At 38.1% G+C, this 21,565-nt stretch overlaps 1 protein-coding gene across 1 annotated transcript in view; it reads right to left on the bottom strand.

Annotated features, from left to right (window-relative positions):
- Positions 1-16,308: 16,308 nt before the first annotated feature.
- The window catches only part of LOC132400110 (solute carrier family 12 member 5-like), a 338,827-nt gene continuing 333,570 nt past the window's right edge, over positions 16,309-21,565 (bottom strand). Inside the window, exons 27-28 of the mRNA XM_059981187.1 lie at positions 20,808-20,941; positions 16,309-16,998 (exon numbers count right to left, since the gene is read on the bottom strand). Coding sequence (XP_059837170.1) covers positions 16,907-16,998; positions 20,808-20,941 — 226 coding nt within the window. The 3' untranslated portion in view covers positions 16,309-16,906. The remainder of the gene's footprint in view (positions 16,999-20,807; positions 20,942-21,565) is intronic.

A 21,565-nucleotide genomic window follows, 5' to 3' on the forward strand; every position in this document is an offset into this window, starting at 1 on the left:
AAACGAAGAATTTGAAGAATTGTCAATTCTTGTTACATTGTTGACTGTGAAAGTGAATTCAGTCTCATGAATTCAATTAAATGTAAATCCAGAAACATTTGTATTATCTAATGAGGATCGAGACGATATGATGCAAAATTAATCCGGACAGTGTTTATAGACGATAGGATTGTAATAAAAACAGACAAACGTTTATGAAATGTTTTCTTTGTTGAACTGTATTCATTCTACCCTTCAATTAATAAACAAAATCAAAAGTATGAGATTTTTCAATTTTCATTCTAAAATTTCACTATGCATATTACCATAAAATCACATTTAAAATGCTGTGCAGTTTTCAGGCCATGCAGAAATATCCTGCTTAGAGCAATGGTTGATCTGCGAAACTGTAAAAAAAATGAGAGAGGGGTGGGAACCGAACTGAAGAGACGGAGGAAGGGCTGTTGGCTCATAAATAGAGAAAGCTTGGAGGCAGTTCGAGAGGGAGGATAGGCAGGTGATAGAGAAGGGATGCGCTCAGACCGAAGGTTTGAGATGTGTCTATTTTAATGCAAGAAGCATCATGAACAAAGCGGATGAGCTTAGAGCGTGGTGGATCGGTACTTGGAGCTATGATGTTGTGACCATTACAAAGATTTGGATGGTTCAGGGGCAGGAATGGTTACTTAGAGTGCCAGGCTTTAGATGTTTCAGAAAGGACAGGGAGGGAGGCAAAAGAGGTGGGGTCATGGCACTGCTGATCAGAAATAGTCACGGCTGCAGAAAAGGAGGAAGTCTTGGAGGGGTTGTCTACTGAGTCTCTGTGGGTGGAAGTTAGAAACCGGAAAGTCAATAACTCTAACGGGTGTTTTTTTTAGACCACTCAATAGTAACAGGGACATGGAGAAGCAGATAGGGAGACAGATTCTAGAAAGGTGGAATAATAACAGGGTTGTGGTTGTGGGAGATTTTAATTTCCCAAATATTGACTGACATCTCCCTAGAGCAAAGGGTTTAGATGGGGTGAAGTTTTTTAGGTTTGTTCAGGAAGATTAACTGACACAAGACACAATAGGTAGATAAGCCTTCAAGACGAGAGGCTGTACTTGATCTGGTATAGGGAAATGAAGCTGGTCAGGTGTCAGGTCTCTCAACTGGGAGAGTATTTTGGAGATAGTAATCACAATTCTATTCTCCTTTACCACAACATTGGAGAAGGATATGAGCAGACAAGTTAGGAAAGCCTTTAATTGGAGTAAGGGGAAATATGAAGCTATCAGGCAGGAACATGGAATGCCAAATATGTTTTTGTATAAATAAGAGGGGTAGGCGTAATAAGCTGTAGCTTCAGCCTACACCCTTTTGGTCTGTTTTAAAAATTTTATTATTTAATTTTGTCTTATGAAATTATCATTATGAAATCATCATTGAAAATGATGCTTATTGTTATGTTTGTACTGACCAAAATAAAATTTAATTTATTCAAAAATATTCATAAATTGGGAACAGAAGTTCTCAGGGAAACGTATGGAAGAAATGTGGCAAATGCTCAGCAGATATTTGCTTGATGTTCTGCATAGGTATGTTCCAATGAGATGGGGAAAGAATGGTAGGGTACAGGAACTATGGTGTACAAAGGCCATTGAAAATCTAGTCAAAGGGATAAGAAATGCTATGAAAGTTTCAAAAAACTAGGTAATTATAGAGATCTAGAAGATTATAAAGTTAGCAGGAAGGAGCTTAAGAATGAATTTAGGAGAGCCAGAAGGGGCCATGAGAAGGCCTTGATGAGCAGGATTTATGAAAACCCCAAGGCATTCTACAAGCATGTGACGAGCAAGAGGATAAGACGTGAGAGAATAGGACCAATCAAGTGTGACTGTGGAAATGTGTGTATGGAACTGGAGGAGATAGCAGAGCTACTTAATGAATACTTTGCTTCAGTATTCACTATGGAAAAGGATCTAGGTGATTGTAGGGATGACTTACAGCAGATTGAAAAGCTTGAACTTATAGACATTAAGAAAGAGGATGTGTTGTAGCTTTTAGAAAGCATCACGTTGGCTAAGTCTCTGGCACCGGATGAGATGTACCCCAAGCTACTGTGGGAGGTGAGGGAAGAGATTGCCGAGCCTCTGGCAATGACTTTTGCATCATAAATGAGGTGAGAAGTTCCAGAGGATTGGAGAGTTGCAGATGTTGTTCCCTTATTCAAGAAAGTGAATAGAGATAGTCCAGGAAATTATAGACCAGTGAGTATTACTTCAATGGTTGGTAAGTTGATGGAAAAGATCCTGAGAGGCAGGATTTATAAACATTTGGAGAGGCATAATATGATTAGGAATAGTCAGCATGGCTTTGTCAAAGGCAGGTTGTGCCTTCAAGTCTAGTCACTTTTATTGTCATTTTGACCATAACTGCTATGTACAGTACATAGTAAAAATGAGCCTTATGAGCCTGATTGAATTTGTGAGGATATGCCTAAACACATTAACAAAGGTAAAGCAGTAGATGTAGCGTATGTGGATTTCAGCAAGGCATTTGATAAGGTACCCCATGCAAGGCTTATTGAGAAAGTAAGGAGCCATGGAGACCTTGTTTTGTGGATCCAGAATTGGCTTGCTCATAGAAGGCAGAGTGGTTGCAGACAGGTTATATTCTGCATGGAGGTCAGTGACCAATGGTGTGCCTCAGGGATCTGTTCTGGGACCCCTTCTCTTTGTGATTTTTATAAATGACCTGGATGAGGAAGTGGAAGAATTGGTTAATAAATTTACTGATGACACAAAGGTTGGGGGTGTTGTGGATAGTATGGAGGGCTGTCAGAGGTTACTGCGGGACATCGATAGGATGCAAAACTGGGCTGAGAAGTGGCAGATGGAGTTCAACCCAGATAAGTGTGAGGTGGTTCAGTTCGGTAGGTCAAATATGATGGTAGAATGTAATATTAATGGCAAAACTCTTGGCAGTGTGGAGGATCAGAGGAATCTTGGGATCTGATTTGGAGACCATACCCAAAGCTGCCGCACAAGTTGACTGTATGGTTAAGAAGGCATATGGTGCATTGACTTTCATCAAATGAGAGGTAATGTTACAGCTATATAGGACCCTGGTCAGACCCATCTTGCAGTACTGTGCTCAGTTCTGGTCACCTCACTACAGGAAGGATGTGGAAACCATAGAAAGGGTGCAGAGGAGATTTACAAGGACGTTGCCTGGATTGGGGAGCATGCCTTATAAGAATAGATTGAGTTAACTTGGCCTTTTCTCCTTGGAGCAACGGAGGACGAGGTGACCTGATAGAGGTGTATAAAATGATGAGAGGTATTGATCGTGTGGATGGTCAGAGGCTTTTTCCCAGGGCTGAAGTGGTTAACATGAGAGGGCACAGTTTTAAGGTGCTTGGAAGCAGGTACAGATGAGGTATTAGGGGTACGTTTTTTATGCAGAGAGTAGTGAGTGCACGGAATGGTGGAGTCTGGTATTGCCATTAACTAATAGTGTTTATTAGTAACTACGCAATACAGTACTATAAATGCAGGTATATCAAACAGGTTAGCAATGATATGTGTGAAAATAGGATCAGAACTAGGCTCTTTCAAACCTAGGGGTGAATGGATATAGTCTTACGATGATGAAGAGAGTTCAGTTTGAGGTAGTTTGTTGAGTAATGTTGGAGAGAGAGAGAGAGAGAGCGAGAGAGAGAGAGAGAGAGAGAGAAGCTGATGCCATCGATCTTCCCGTTGTCTTCTGAAATCCCCGTTGTCCTCCGAAGTCCTGTTGAAGTCACCGACTGTGACCATAACACATGCGACCGTTCTTCAGTGATGGAATTATCACCCAGGCGAGGGTGGTCACACAAACAGTTCCCCACCGGTCGCACCTTTTCACTTTGCGAGAGCCACTGATCGATTTCCCTGAATAGATCCTCCAAAAACCCCACCTTCCTGTGGGTACAACAAAGCTCGTCCAGTGTCCAAAACCGTGTGTCTCCGCTTCCTCATCAACACCCCATCTTTAAGATAATATCCCACTGACTTATTCTGAATTTACTCCTCAGAGAGAGCCATCTCTTTTAAAGTCACAATTTCCGAATCTTTATTCTGTTCCTCTATAAATTCTTTCCTCGATAAAGACAAGTCTGTCTCATCCCCCTTACTCTCCTGAGCCTTGCTACCCTCTAAGTCCGGTTGATATAGGGATGGTAAGAAAGTCTCGGCTAAATCAACACTAGCATCAGCAGTCTTTTTCGACATGCTCCTCGTCACTGCGCAGGCAGGATACTCTTCAAAATCTTTGGGCGGGTCCTCATCGGCAGCAGGTTTGCTCGTTAGTTGAACTGCTGGACAAACATCCCTACCTGCAAGGTCATTACCGAGTAAGACGTCAACATTGTCTATCGGTAGTTCAGATCGCACCCCTATTGTGACTGGTCCGGATACCAAGTCGCACTTCAGAATTATCTTATGCAAAGGTACGGCCTCAGTCCCTTTTCCAATACCTTTGATAACATTCACTTCACCAGTCTCCATCTCAGCACCAAGTTCCAAAACACTCTTTAAGATTAATGACTGAAGAGCTCCAGTATCTCTCCAGATTCTCACACCTTTACCGACACAAACCCATTCGAAATAAATCTCTCGCGTCCTTCTTGAACTCGGTCTGATCCCTCCTTCCTCAGCCTTATTTTAACCGGCTTGACACAGGCATTTGGGGCTGTCGCCTTTCCTTTTCCCTTATCTCTTTTTTGAGCGAAACACCTAGAGGCCACGTGACCGGGCTTCCCACGATGGAAACACGTTAAACTGGGGAACTCTCCTCCCGACTGCTTCTCTTCCTCCTTACCTTTTCCGCTAGTCCCCGGCTTACTTTCTGGCTTAGCCGGTGGGCTATCTCTGTTACCTTTTAGATAGCTCTTGCTTGGGAAAAATTTACCTTATGGGTTAAAGCATACTCGTCTGCTAACTTAGCAGATTCTGACAGGGTCTTAGCCTCTTTCTCATTCAGGTATGTCCTTATGTTGTCAGGGACATAATTTTTAAATTCTTCAATCAATATAAACTCCCTCAATTTGCCAACATCCTCATCTGCCTCTTCCGACGCGCACCAACGATCAAAGTCCTTATGGGCAAACTCCACAAACATTTGGTTCCATTGCTTCCTCAAATCTCTGAACTTTTGTCCATACACCTCCGGAACCAACTCATAAGCCTTAAGTATAGCACCTTTCGCTTCATCATAATCATTTGTATCTGCCGTAGACAACGCCGAATACGCTCATTGAGCCTTCCTCTTAAGTACACTTTGTAACAGCCCAGCCCAGCCCGCTTATCTCTCGGCCAGTGCTGATTTATGGCCACTTTTTCAAAATGTAGGAAGTACCTATCGATTTCTGTTTCCACAAATGGAGGTACCAACTTAATTTCTCGACTGAATTTAAACCTCTCCCCACGGTTTGCCGCGCGCTCATGTTGCCATTTCTCTCTCTCGAACTGGCTCTGTCTTTACAATAGGATACAACAGGGTCTTTTAAGAGACTCTTGGAGAGGTACATGGAGCTTAGAAAGATAGAAGGCTATAGGTAACTTTATGCAATTTCTAAGTAAGTACATGTTTGGCACAGCATTGTGGACTGAAGGGCCTGTATTGCGCTGTAGGTTTTCTATATTTCTATGTTGCCCATGTGGTCATGGAGAGAACATATCAACTCCTTACAGACAGCAGCAGAAAGAGAACCCAGATTCTGCCACTGTTAAGCATTACACTAACACTATACCATCATGCTGTAGCAATTTATCTAGGACTGTACAGAACTTGAATTTTGACTATTCAAGTAATGGAATAATCATTGGATTATAGAGCCAATTATATTGGATTACGTTCTGGCAATTAGGTATGAGCTTGAATAGGCATTGTTGTACCTGGTTTTTCATCTTTTCCCTTCTGAGGATAATCCTGTAAGGTTACTTACACCATCAAACTGCCCTTTAAACTCTATTGTATTTTTTATTTCACCTAGTGTAGTGTACCAGATCATCCCAACTGAATGAAAAGGGTTGGATGGGCGAAGAAGTGAGAGTCAACATTGTAGACTATTATCAGTAATTTTACAGTCTAATTAATGATTCATTACCAGAAGCGATAGCTTTTTCCATGAGAATGCCACCTCTTCTCTGACTAAGAGACCAGTCCTAAACTTATCAGCTTCCATAATTGATTGTCCTGCTTAATTTATGTTCCATGTTTAAGGCAGTTGTATTTTTCCTATGTTGCCTTTCTATCTGCAGTTTCCCACTTGAGGTCTAACTGAATAGTAGAATTCCACAATAATATCTTTGCTTTTGTATTCTACAGCTCTATTATCAATGCAATTAACTTGCATGATTTTTCCCTGCCACCTTAATAAGGATGTGGCCCTAATGAGGGCACAAGTGTGTCTCTGCTCACCTTCTCCTTTCAAAACTTTGCTCTTTACATATTCTTAATATTCGTCTGTCCAATGATTTTTATTAATTTGCATTTGATGAAGGCAAGCACCTTCATCATGAGTAGACTGTCAGGTTATTTATGGACATTTACAGTGCAGCTCCTTGCTGAATTATATTTGTAAAACTAAATCTAAAAGGTAATGCACCATAGGCTGCTGTACACCAGTGTAAGTGTTATGGGCTCCTTAGACTTGATGACTGACAATCACACTCCATTTGTCCTACATTGAATATTGCTTCATTCCACATTGGAACAGGACTCATTGGTTAAAAATGTTTTCCTTGATAAGGGTAAAATTCTTCTCTTTCCCAATCTTACTTCTCTATGTAAATCTGCCTTAATGCTTCTTTATACCACTTCTATCATTACACACCTTTGAAATTTGTCAACCATTTTGTTAATAACCTTACATTTATTTTGGAGCTTTGCATTGCAGCAAAATAATAGATAACAAATGAAAGCGAAAATAGATTTGATCTGGAACCATTTTGTAACATGCTTTCAGAACTGTAAAATTATGCTTAATGCTGCTGACAGGGGAAGGCACAAAATTATTTCCTGGATATAGAGCAGAGCAGTAGCAAAATAATTATTAGTAGCAATTAATATTGGAAAAAAATAATGTGTGGATGATTAATTCCTCAGCACACACTGACCTACACTTAAACCTTTACAAGTAGATAGCTGTGCAAATAATGGGGGCACTAAATCGTCAGCTTCCAAGATTGTGTAGTTTTAAGTCATCCACTTTGCTAGGAAAATATAATGAAAAGAATTTAAAGAGAGAAAAGTCGAAGAGGGATCTGGATATCTTCACACATAGATCAACGAATGAAGGGAAGTGGTAAGGTAGACTTTATCGTAAAAGGATTTGAGTGCAAGAATAAAGGATTTTACTGCAGTTATACAGGATCCAGGTAAGAGCATTTGATGTGATTTGTGTTGATCTGGTCTCTCTAAGGAATAATATTCTTGCAATAAAGAGTAGAACGTAGGTTTACCATATAGGCTCTCAGAATGCTGGGAATTATTCAGAAGCAAGATAACACTCCCTAGAGTTTAGATGAATGAAAGGTGATATCAGTGAAATGTATAATATGGTAACCTAGCAGTGGTGAAGGTGGTTGTGTTCCATAAGGCAAGATAATAACAAATTGTAGATGTATAACAGATGTATAACAGCTGAAATTCTTTTTGGATAGAAAATTATTAAGCCAAATATGTAATAGCAAGGTTTCAAAAGAAGGAAGTGACCAGACATACTGGTGGTCCTGTACACACGTCCTTATTTGGGTGACAAGGGAAAGTATACAAATGAATTGCATTGATAATAAAGGCGTACAGTACAAAAACAAAAACATCATTGTGGGGTTTTAGCAAACAGGACACAAGTTGAAAAGCGTTGCAATGGAAAGGCAACACAGGAAATATACAACTACCTTAAATATAGATGAGATTTTGATGATAGAAGCCAATAAGTTTAGGACTGCTCTTCTTGTTAGAGAAAAGAGGAGACCTAAGATGCATTTCAAGGCAACTCTTTCATGGAGATAATGAATCAATAACTAGAGATTGTAATGTGATGTTTGGCTTGACAGGGTAGATGTAGGTGTGATGTTTCCTCTACTGGGGTTGTCCACAGGCAGTGAACATATTCCAAAAACACAGTATCTGCTATTCAGAACTAAGAGAGGAAGACATTTCTTCACCCAGAAGATGCTGAATTTTTTTGGAAATTTCTCCCCACGGTGCCTGTTGAAGACCGTGTACTAAATATATTAAAGTTGGACTTTGATCAATCTTTATTATATATTCAAGGAACTGAGGAACAAGAGGTGAATTCAGGCAAGTGGAGCGGAGAGAAGAGATAATTTTTAATCTCATTGATTAGTGGAGCAGGCAGAAGGGGAAGAGTGGGCTACTATCACAGTTTATGATAATAGCAGCCCATTGAGTTAGTAGCTATGACATTTTCCATGTGGCCCACTGGAAAGTGAGTTGGATTCTGTAAGTACAACTACATGACAGCTACTGTACAGTGGCATCAAAGATTGCCATTGTGTTAAGGGAAAGTTTCAGGGCATAGTGGGGAAAATAGTATTCTGAATGTATAGGCACCAATAGTGGCCCTGTTAACCCCAGCCCCTGTGTCATATTTACTTGAAGCTACAACGTGATACAATATCATCACATTGTGGCTGCTGAAACTTGTGTTGAGATGCATAACACATGGATACTGCAATCTTAGTAATGACGTCTGTGCACAACAGTGCAGCACACCCAGAGTACTGATACACTAATGAAGAGTTTTCATTTTATGTCCTGCTGTTGACCCATTCTTTTGATAAGAGTTTAAAAAAAAGGTTCTAGTTTACACATTATTGATCTGATAATTTTCGATTGGGAAATTTGGCAATAATGCTGTCTTAAAATGATGATTTGAAATGTCTGCTCCAATTTTGTGTTGTGGTCTTTCCACTGGAAAAAGATATGTTTAGTTGAGTTACTGCACTAACATTGCTGGCCCTGTGGTAGTATAGGATTTCTATGTAGCACCAGTAACACCATCATATCAATCAATCTTCTAGCCATTCTTGAAGGAATACCAATCACAGTCCAGAAAGTAGTAATAGCTTAGAGATGCACTCTATGAAGGAAAAGTGACTCTCATCTTAACCTCTGACAGCAACAATAAATTCTGGCTTTCAAAATTAAATACAATTAACAACCATTGAAGAGAAGCCACCTTAGTAGCAATGAATCAGATTCCACACGAGTGGGCATAAAAGGGGAAAGCAATCTTGGAGCAAGAATGAGCTGCCAGAGGCAGGTAGAAATACACTAAAAAAACATGAACAGGTACAAGCATTACATCAGGTCACATAAGGAGCTTGATCAGCATGAATGAGTTGGAAAAAGGGTTGGTTTCCATTCTCTAGGAATTACTCCAAACCCACCTGTCAAATGAATATTATAAAACAAAGTTATTTGTTATGTCATAATTCTTGCATGGTTTCATGAAGGGTAGTAAATATAGTCTTCAATGAGTAAATAACAATATCAATTTAAGTGACAGGGTATTAGGTGGTCAAAATCTTTGTTGAAATGTTAAAAGGGAGAATTACCATGTCCTGGCTCATCCCACGGAAAAGAATATTGATTTTGGTCCAAAATAACTGAAAAGAATTAACTATTCTCAACCTATGGAAGGGACTTTGGTTCCATTGTAAGAAATAGTCTATTCCCGGCTGAGTCTAGTTCTGAGGGCATCTAACGCAGATTGAAATTGGCAATTAGATAGCAAATATTCAGTGAGAACCATCTGTCAATATTCCCACTGTCTTTAAGTATCTTTGGACATAACTTTAATGTAGCAGAAAGACTGTATAATTTCAATGGATGAATGTGTCTTTATGTGGTAATACTTGGAAATAACTGGATGGTGATGAACATTGACACTCCATGCTCCCTGGTGCGCATTTCGACTTTGTTGCATTTTACTACAATAATAAATAGTATGTTGTTAAGTCAATTAGATAATGGATTTAAAATGAGATGTGAAGAGGGTAATAAGATTCTGATGCGGTTTCTATATAAGCAGCTCAAATTTGTCTAAATTTGCATAATAAATATTCCAGGAAGATCGCATCTCTTATTGCTGGCTGCAAATACATATTCTAAGAACATCCTAATTTATTTCAGCCTTCCAAATATTATTTTACAGTCTTTATTAAAATGTGTGCATTCAGTTAGTCTCTGGTAGGTTTCTTACAAGTTACAAATTGCATGCATTCAAACTTTTGACAACGAGATGTACCACAGCACATGAATACACACCAGGCAATACACAGGCATCCAAACTCTGTCAACTAACTCTGTAATACAAAAAAAAATCAAGAACAATGGGAAATACACAATATAATCATCAATATATGCTTAGTTACTTAATATTTAAATATATCTTTGTATAGATTAATAAATCTGATTATGGGAGAACATTAGATTGTTAAAATTCTTTCTTAACTACACTTCCTATTTAATGGAACTGAATAGGTTTTAACCAAGTGTATGCACTTTCAATCATGTTTTAGAGGAGGGTATGTTCAGAGAGAAATGATCTATTAAGAATTTCTTAAGTGGTCATAGATGTAAGGACTGACATGGTCTAAGGAACAATGTTTTAAAAATTTACATATGTTATTTTTCAGGAAATACTTGGCCCTTAATGTGTATTTAATTATGCTATTATAGGTATTAGTATTAATTGGTCTGTAGTTCTCCTGCATTTGCTAGTGCCTAGAAACAAACTATCCTAAACATATACTAGAATCACCAAATTATCTCAAAGCAGGTACAAATTTAACTGTTGAGTTTAAAGATCCATTGTCACTTGTTATTTGCATAATATGAAATGTTTTCCAAAAGAAACTTGATTAATATTGTTTCTACAATATTCTCATAATTCTCATTAATACCTCAAAATCGGAGATTTTCAGCAGTCTTCTAATACTACGGCATTAAAGTGGCAACTGCTAGTAATTAAATATAATATGTTACAGGAAACCATTTCTTCCTGCAACAATAGTTTTTTTTTTATCAACTTCAGACATAGATTAGCTAGAATTATTTATGATATCAATTAGATCTTTAATGTATTTTGCAGTAAGAAATATATTCAGAGAACATCTTTTAAAATGTTGAGTATATTCAAAATTGTATATTTACTTTTGGTAAATCCATTTTTTAAATGTAATTGTTGCCCCTTATATGTAACTCTTCCAAAACCGTTCCATTGTATACAAAATAAAGCAGCCATTTCACCAGAAAGTCACTGTATAAAGATATCTGCTTGGAAGTATGAAGTGACAAGATATTTTTGGTCTGTTGGGATCTGTGGGAGGCCTTAGGCAACACTTTTATTTTTGAAACTTGTAAGGGTATTTACTTTTTAATATATACATTAGTGTTCAGCTTAATGCCAAATATGGGACAAAATATGGAATTACTGCAACCAGCAAAATGGTTTAATCTTAAATAGTGGTGACATAAATACCAAATCGTAATTTTTTTCAAAGAAATTATTGACAATGGAACCTAAAATGGGTGACAATGTCCTTTATTCCTCAGTCATTCTACATCATAGCATTTTGGTCAACACTAATTTTAATACCACTCAGTACATTGGTTTCACAGACTATGTTCACCTTGGAACTGATATTCAGTGCAGTTTGAATATTCAATTTACGTACATGATTTATGTACATTACGGTCATCTTTGCCAGTGCAGACATGTGGTATAGATTAAACATATCCTGACTATTCACAAGGACATAAACACAAGATATTCTGCAGATGCTGCAAGTCCAGAGTAACGCACACCCAGTGCTGCCGGAACTCAGTAGGTCAGGCAGCTTCTATGGAGAGGAATAAACAACCGATGTACTGGTCTGAGACCTTGTCCTGATGAAGGGTCTCAGCCAAAACGTTGACTGTTTATTTCCCTCCACAAACACTGCCTAAGCTGCTGAGTTCCTCCAGCATTTTGTGTGTGTTATTCACAGAAGGATATGCCTATTGTATTTCAGCAAAAAATGTGATTACAAGCCTGTGTGAAGTTATCTTGGCATTCGTTAACATGTAAACTACTGAATCAAAATAGATTTTACTTTTAAATCTATTTTATAAAAATGAAAGTTAGAGCAAGCAGATTTGTACTTTGCATATTTCTTTTTTTTGCATTCATTTGAAATTGCAACCCAATAGCATCATTTGAGAGAATGAATGTTATGAAATGAAACAGAAGTATTGCTGGCAGTAATCATACAAGTAGAAACCCCACTGCTAACATTTCATGATTATTCCCCCTTCTAACATACCCTAAGAACATACACAGATGGCTGAAACCTGCTTTGTTGCTACAGAATGAAATATCCAAACTCATTTTAGTAATTCTTATAACTGAAACAATGTTAAAGAGATAAAAAGACATAAACACCATAACTACACCTAACACATGATTGATTAAAGAAGGCAGAAGTATATACTTTAAACACAGCTCTACAACAATCTTACTCTTTCTATATATAACATATGAAAATTGTTTTTGAAATATAAATTTAGGTACATTTTCCAGTAAAATCTGCAATGACCATTCAGTGGCTGATATCCCGGTGACCTATTACAGTCATTAAGTTGCGCATGCACTAGATCACATTGCAGTAGCAGATAATAGGATTTTAGATGAATTAATTAAATCAGTAGAACAAACTGGTCTGGAAACAACAGCCTCATATCAAATATCTTCATTCTTTCAGTTACTTTTTTTCAACATGTGTCTGAGCACCCATGTTAGAAGGTTTGTTGTATCTGCATGGCTGAGTGGAGTGTCTGATTTTAGAGTTTTCCCCTTTGGCTTATTTTATAAATCTGTGCCATTTGGTGAATGACCAGTTCAAACAAGGTTTATAAATCATAAAAACATTGGAATGATCACCTATAAACAAATTACTTGAATAAGGATGTATTTATGGAGATGTAGAGTTCTTACAACATTGAACAGTCTTGTCTAGGAAAGACATTGGAAGCACAGACAGCCTGAAAGCACTGATAGAAATGTTCAGCAGAAACATATGGAGGTATCTTGAGAAAAAGTCAAGTAAACACCCAAGACACCAAATTATAAGTGTCCAGTAGTTACATACCCATGATTACTAATATAAATTGTTCAGTCAATGAAAAATTGTTGGGTTCAATTCAAAACACTGTAGTAGATAATTAGCCATAGATGGAACTGTTCAATAAAGAGATATCTGTGTCTATCTGTGGATTAGTCAGAAAGGTTTGAAACTGACTGGAAAATAAGCACTCATGGGTGCTATAAGAATGTAATCAGTAGATATATGCCTTTGGGAATCCATAAAAGCTCATCAATATATAAATTCTTCTGGATGTCTACGGGAATTATCTGATAAATATATGTGTGGTTTTTTTTAGCATCTATAGATGTTAGTAAAAATTACCTAGACAATAAACTTCTCTCAGTACTTACTGAAGCTACCCAGTAAATTATACCTAAGATAAACAGTCCACTAAAATAAATATATGTGAATTGGGTGGAAATTAACAAGCAAATATCTGTGGGTATAAACTACAATACTTAAAGTAAACAGTTGGGGGTTTTGTTCTTTTGTAAAATGCTAATAAATGCTATTACAAATTGTATGGTAAATGTCTATAATCACTTATAGGATCTATCCTGTGAATAAATATCTATAGTTTAAGGTGACAAATCAGTTTTTAAACATTGTAAGAAACTGGCCAATAAGTTAGCTTCATATTCTGTTGGTAACTATGTAGTGTGTATACAGAAACGGGCAAGCAAAATGTCTAAACAGTATTAGAAAAGATCAATGAAGTACCTGTTAATACTTCTAATATCTGTCTACTAGATAGCTATAGGCACTTTCAGGTGTTGGCTGGTAAAATCCTATAGACAATGCTCAAAAATGGCCAGGGACAGTACCCATAGTTGTATTAAGCAGTGTTCAAGATGTCCAAGAGAAATTAGTCGGTAAAGTATTGGTAATTGCTGTTAGAAATTGTCACATTTTGTCATTAAGCTTTTAACTGTTTTCTTGTAAATTGAGTGATGCTTGGAGGCCTTTTTAGTATTTGTATGTTTGTTGCATGAATATGGGTGGTGTGTGACCGTTCAGGGTGCTTATTATTGCACTTATGGTTATTGAAGGAAAGGGGTTAAGTAATTAGGTATGCTAAATAGAAATTCTGTAAAATTATTGGATGATTTCTCTCAATATTTTATTATCAACTCCATTAAGTCCTGATGCATATTACCAGGTCTGAATAATTCTTGATGCACCATTGTAGCTATAAACCAATGAAGTAGTACTGTACTGCCTATGAAAGCATATTGCAGAAAAACAGTGGGAATTATTGCAGAGAATATAATGATTTTAACATAAACTTGTATTTTAATGAGGTTGCACTGTATTTTCCATTGACTTAAACACATTCATGATTGATTGAAAAATGCAAAGACATGATCATCATTATTGGATGCTATTGATGTAATTGGGAAAATGTATGACATCCAAAGAAAATAAATTGTTTGGTAATAACTATTATACAAAATAAACCAAAGAGCTCTAATATTTTAAAGCTAATTTCTGCTTTAATTAACTGTTAAAATAATAAGCCATAATACTTGAGAATTTGAAATGGTGACATCCTGTGGCCATAAAATGCATACCATCATTACTTTGTACCACAAATATTTAAATTTGGTTATTTTTGCAAACCCATTTCTCCAGTAAAACATTAAAAAGAAGATTCTGAAAACAAAGACAAAATAAATATCACTAAAACAACATAGGATTTTTTTGTGTAGGTACAGATTAAGAACTAGAAGATGATTTGGAAATGATCAGATTGCCCAATAGAATCCAAATCCTCAGTAAATATATAGTCTTGAAAATGCAGAAACAAGTGAATGTTAAATATCTATGTTTTTGAATTTTAACTCTAGGTAGTTGCTTTGACTTAAATCCTAAATTTGTTCAGCTGTCTAGACTAGAGCTTTAATTGATAATTTGCTCTCGATTTCATCTCTTTGATTTCAGAGTCAGTTTATCTTCTGCAAAACTGTTCTAATGTTAAATGCTTTGTTTTCCCCATTCTGTTTGAACAGATTAGATTTGATTGCATTTCCCCAGTAAGATGCACTGAATGGTCAGATCTAAATACAGCTTATTTCAGTCAACATTTAACAAATTATTGTCAAAGGGAAATGCTCACAAGACACAGCTTTTTAATACTTATGAGTGGGCTGCCAAAACAGTTGTTTTCACATTATATGTTGTCATATAATTTTGAAAAATGATTACAGTTTATCTAGTTACACATTTGATATCAGCTCCAAATTATATTCAAATTGATATGTAAAGGAATGAAAAATGAAAAAAATGTTTTGATACATTTTAATCATTTACATTTCAGATTTTGTAATTAGTAAACACACTTTCTGAGTAGTAATTTTTAATTTGTGAACCTTGTAATAAATGAGTGCTAATGTTCACTAGATGCACACAGCGCCTTGAGTAATATAGGTCAGCCCTTCTCGCCGGTTATAGTAATTTTACTATTTATAGTATATACACAATCTGCAATAACTGAATATCCTTTACTATCAGGGTCAGTGAAAAATGCTTATCATCTGCGAAAATATATTCATATTGCTCATAATTATTTTCCCTCAATTCATTCCAGCCAAAAAATAATCACAACTTCTTTGAGAAGTCTAAATATGATAAAAAAGGATGTTAAATTTATTTATAGACAGTTTGAAATGCAGTCTAGAAAATCTATTGTCTTGTGAATAATTATGACTGGAGAATGCACAGCTCAGCTAATTGTAAGGTATGTAACAAATAAGGGATTGGTGCAGTTCCACATCAACTAACAAATCCAATTAATCCTTAGACTGCGAGGGAAATATTGTATTATTGAAACAAACACAAGTTTTACAGTTACTAAAACATCAGTATTATTATAGTAGTTATCTTCTAATATAACAAAAAAAAACTGGCTAACCAAACAAAAAACCACTGGCAATGAAAAGAAGAAAAACATTTTTAATGTTACATCAACTAACCCAAGCTTCTCTTTCCCATTTCATGTTTTATTTTATTTTATTTTTATTTCATATGTATCTAATATACCACATTTTATATATTTTACATCCTCTTAAAAATAAATAGTTCTATTTTCTTTTTTCACCCTCCCCAACCCCCACCCTCCCCCAGTCCCACTTTGGAAGCTGGGCCCTCCTTGAATAGGTTAACCTTCTAGTGGATGAATACCAAGCAAAGGGCCAGTGGCTGGAGATTGACACACATACAAGCAAGCCAACCTTTGACCTGAAACTGTAGTGTAAGGTAGAAGAGTCCCAGCCTGATAGCTGAACTGTGGAATAATCCACCCGTGATATACCAAAGGTTAAACTGTGGACAGAATGCTTTCCAGAAAAGGTTTCTCTAGTCTTGTAAATGCTGCTAAATTGTATATATAGCCACACACCCTAGAAGTGGTTACTCATATCTACAGTGCCCATGTCTTCTAATGCTAGCTTTCTAATATTGCAACTCCAATGACAGGTTCCTAGGGAACAACAAAAGTTGAGAGAGGACACAAAGTAATTTAAGACAAGAAGCTGTGTAGGTGAGCATTCCCCTTCTTAGTCTTTTCATTGTTATTTTCTATCCTGTCTCCAAAAGGAAACGCTTTACAAAAACCATTACCAGGAATGGGACAGGAAGTTTCATTAGCTGCATGGCAAATGCTGTATATTGAGATGAGGTGGGGAGTTACTGATAGAAAGCTGTGATGGGTTCGTTGCGTCATTGCTGGCCATGTCCGACCCTCAGGAGTAAATGGTGATGACTTCACGACCCCCACCACGAACCAACAGCACTCGTTCCAGGCCTTCTGTTAACACCTCCAGGAACTCCATGTCTGCAGTTTGTGTATGTCAAGGAAAAGAGCCATGCCTTGTCAAACAGAAGTTCAAAGCTCAAAGTACATTTATATCAAAGTATGTATACTATATACAACCTTGAGGTTCATCTCCTTAGAGACATCCACAAAACAAAGAATTTCAGTAGAATCGATTAAAAAAAGACAGAAACTGAGGCTAAAAGACAAATTGTGATCACGTGGACCAACTGATCTTTATCCATATCCATGCAATTTCCTTCCATTCTTCTATCCCAGGACAGAGGTTCCTTGACATCTCCCCTTGACATTCAAAGCAGGATGAAGGGGGATCTTATTGAAACTAACCAAATCTTGAAAGGTCTAGATACTGTGGTTGTGCAGAGTACGTTTCCCATAGTGGGAGAGTCTAGGGCCAGAGGGCATGACCTCAGAATAGAAGGATGCCCTCAGAGATTAGGAGAAATTCCTTTAGTCAGAGGGTGGTGAATCTGTGGAATTCATTGCTACAGAGAGCTGTGGGGGCCAAGTCAATAGGTATATTCAAAGTGGAGGCATCAGTTTCTTGATTAGGAAGGGCATAAAATGTGATGGGGAGAAGGCAGGAGAGTGGGGTTGAGATGGAAAGTAAATCAGCCATGATGGAATGGCAGAGAAAACTTGATGGGCCCAATGGCCTAATTCTGCTCCTCTGCCATATGGTCTCAAGGGCATTACCATCAGCCAGCTTTCCCAGCAGTCAAGTAGTCTGCCTGGAGGAGGTGTAAGTAGAAGGGAAGAATAAGGATAGAGATGAAAAACACACTAGAACAGTCAGAAAGAACACACAGCATTTGTTGGAGATCTGAAATACAAGAGAATGCAGGAAATACCATCAGACCAGGTAGCATCTGTGCAGGGAGAAAAGCTGTATTACTATTAATGATTATTTACTGTTATCTATTCTTCACCACCTTCCTTCTATCAATAGCACCTTGTTGTTCTGGTCTCTCATCCTATCACAAACACTTCTTGTGTTCTTTCCACCCCTCCAGCATCTCTACTGCTAAAAATAAGATTGCTATTTTTCAACCTTTCCTTGTTCCATTGAAAGTTCATCCACCCGAGAAGTTAACTTTATCTCTCTCTTTAATAGATGCTTTCTATGCCGTAACCTCCAACACTTCCAGTTTTTCGTTAAGATTTCACTTTTTTTTTGTTTTGTATTTTAATTAGAGAAAAATGCTGGGATGAAGATTAGTCTATCTCGATTAAAAGGTTTTCAGCAAGAGAAAAACAACTGTCTTACAAGAAAATTCAGCACCAATTAGTGACTATTACAGATCCTCCCTGGGTTATTTATCCCTAAGGTGCACAATCTATAAATGGTATACGAATGAACATGTGGGGAGATCAGCAGATTGAGGTTGGCTGCTGTGGGACTGCCAGCATTGTTTACTGTGTGGGAATTCAGTACGTGGAACCATGCCTTTAGTTGGCCTGTAACATATACACAATGTTGGAGGAACTCAGCAGATCCATCATGAGAAACACACAGTCAACATTTCAGGCTGAGACACTTCATCAGGGCTGGAAAGGAAGGGTGGAAGAAAATGGTGTGGGAGGGAGTGAAGTGAGAAGTTGGGAGGTGATAGGTGGAAGAGGTAAAGGGCTGAAAACATAAGAACATAATAAACAGGAGCAGAAGCCTGCTCCTACCATTCAATAAAGTCATGGCTGATCTAGCCATTGGCTCATCTCCACTGACCGCCATTTCCCCATAACCTGTAATTCCCCTATGCAAAAATCTATCCAACCTTATCTTAAATATATTTACTGAGGTAGCCTCCATTGTTTCATTGGACAGAGAATTCCACAGATTTCTGGGAAAAGTAGTCCCTCCTCACCTCCATCCTAAATCTACCTCCCCAAATCTTGAGGTTATGTCTCGTCTCACCTACCAGTGGAAACAACTTTCCTGCCTTTTTCTTAACTATCCCTTTCAAAAATTTATCTGATTCTATAAGATCTCCTCTCATTCTAAATTTCTGCAAGTACAGACCCTGACGACTCAATCTCTCCTCATAGTCTAACACCCTTATCTCTGGATTTAACCTGGTGAACCTCTCAGCACCAGCTCCAAAGCCAGAATAAGGAGGAATTTGATAGGAGAGGATAGTGGACCATGGGAAAAAGGGAAAGAGAAGGAGAACCAGAGGGAGCTGATGGCAGGTGAGGAGAAGAGGAAGGGTAACCAGAATGAGAAATGGAAAAGAAGAGAGGGGAATGGGAAAGAGGGTGGGGGTATAAATTATTGGAAATTAGGAAAAATGATGTTCATGTTTTCAGGAGGTTATCCAGATGGGATTTGAGGCATTACTCCACAATCTCATTGTGGCAGTACAGGAGGCCATGGACGAACATGTTGGAATGGGAAAAGGGAGTAGAATTAAAATGGGAGGCCACCAGGAAATCTTGTTGTGGACAGTGACTCTCTGCTTGACAAGGTGCTCCCCTGATCTACATAAGGTTTCACCAGTGTAGAGGAGGCCACACTGGGAGCACCAGATGCAGTAGATGACTTTGACAGACATGCAGGTGAAATGTTGCCATGCCTGGAAAGTTGCCCTGTGTTTTAATTTGAATATACGGCTGGCCACTTATCTGGACTATGAACTGTTGTTGGGAATGGAACCCTGTCAGAACTTGTAGAGCACCTGCAAATGCCAGGAACAAAAACAGAGAAATGGCTGAACTGATAATGGTTGTAGGAGTCAAAATCATCGATACAAGTTTCAGGGTCAACAAGCAATTATTGTGTGCCTAAGGTTGCCTTAAGGTCAACAAGTGGTACATCATGGCAACTTTGATCGGAGGCTCATTGCTACAAACTAGACCTCAGTACAAAGAGGGTCAGCAGTGGGAGAGGGTGGTGGTTATGAAGTGGCAATTGTCAATGAGGGAGTGAGGAGCTTGACGGGGAGGGGAAGGCTGATATATGAAGAGGCAGGGCCCTGAAGGTGAAAGTATGAAGAATGGGATTTAATCAATTGGAAGCCTGGCCTGGGTGATGTTATTAAAACTTGGCTGTGACAATGATGATACCTCAGAAAAATAATACCCTAATTTACAAACCCTACAGAAATTGTGTCAGGTTATAGAAAGTCCTTATTACATTTGTGCACTTTATGTATCCCAGTTCCTCTATGCATGTCAATCACCCCTTGCTTTTCAACTGACAGACCAGGGAATATAGTCCCTCTTTTCCCGATTCCCTGTTGCCTTCATAATTACTTTGAGTGGGATTGTACCTTGTGACCTAATGGGGACAAGAATCCAGAACCTTGACAGATGAATAATAGGATTATATAAAATAGACTTGGGCTTTGAAATAAAATCTTACAATGTTGGAGTGAAGGAAGATGAGAGGTGACTTGATAGAGGTGTATAAGATGATAAAAAGCATTGATAGAGTGGACATAGTGGAAATGGCTAATACAAGGGGGCATAATTTTAAGGTGATTGGAGGAAATTATAGGGGGGATGTCAGAGGGAGATGTCAGAGGAGTGGTGGGTGCATGGAACACTTTGCCAGAGGTGTTGGCTGAGGTAGGGATACATTAGGGCTATTTAAGAGGCACATGGATGAAAGAAAAATGGAGGGCTATGTGGGAGGGAAGGGTTAGAATGATCTTACAGTAGGTTAAAAGGATGGCAGAAAGGTCTGCACCATTCTATGTTCTAACTTTAACCTCCCATCTCAGATGCTGCTTTCCAATCGATTGAACTGTAGCAAAAAAAAAGTTAATTTTGTTACTTTGCTGGGATTTCTCTTCCTGAGGAAAGGATACAGTTTTCATCTCCGTTCCGATTTCTAGGAGGCCCGGGCATGTTCAGGAGGACCAGCTTTGCATCCTGAGACTTCTTCACAATGACTTCATTCAGTTTCACTGCAGTGTGCATCCGCCGGACATTTGATTGATTTCTGATTGACAGAGAAAATCATTACCCGCTGAACTGTAAGTTAAAGGGTGTTGAAATGGGTGCCGACGGGAAAGAGATTGCTAAACTCCAGCTGTACCTGATGGTGATAAGAGAGCTACGTTCTGATACCCGAGCAACTGAACTAAATACAGCATCATGAAAGTAGACAGGCAAGATCCGAATCGACAAATCATGCCATCGGCCTGGTGCATTGCTGGACTTTCACTCAGGTTATTAACACGATTTTATAAATCACCGTTTCCAGTATGTTAATAAATAGTGTATCAAATTACTACCTCATTGTCTTGGTTTGAAAGATACATCACGTATTTATATATTCTATATATTAATGCAAGCATTTAACACTGCAAACAAAAATCCATCAAGCCTCCAATAAACAATACACTATATTTCTCAGGGAATGACATGTCTCTGGAAGAGGAGGTATGGAAAAAGGAACTGTGGGAAGTGGTGGTCTTCCCCCATTATTTGCAAGAGAGTTTTGCATCACTCAATTGCCCCCTGGCCCACTCTGTATTTTGTGTTACCCCTGGTTGCTTTGCACATTCACCTATTTCAGAGTACCAAATGGCTCAAGCAACACCATGGACTTATAAAGCAAGTC

This window comes from Hypanus sabinus, chromosome 9 (genome assembly GCF_030144855.1).
Source record: "Hypanus sabinus isolate sHypSab1 chromosome 9, sHypSab1.hap1, whole genome shotgun sequence".
Taxonomy (NCBI): domain Eukaryota; kingdom Metazoa; phylum Chordata; class Chondrichthyes; order Myliobatiformes; family Dasyatidae; genus Hypanus; species Hypanus sabinus.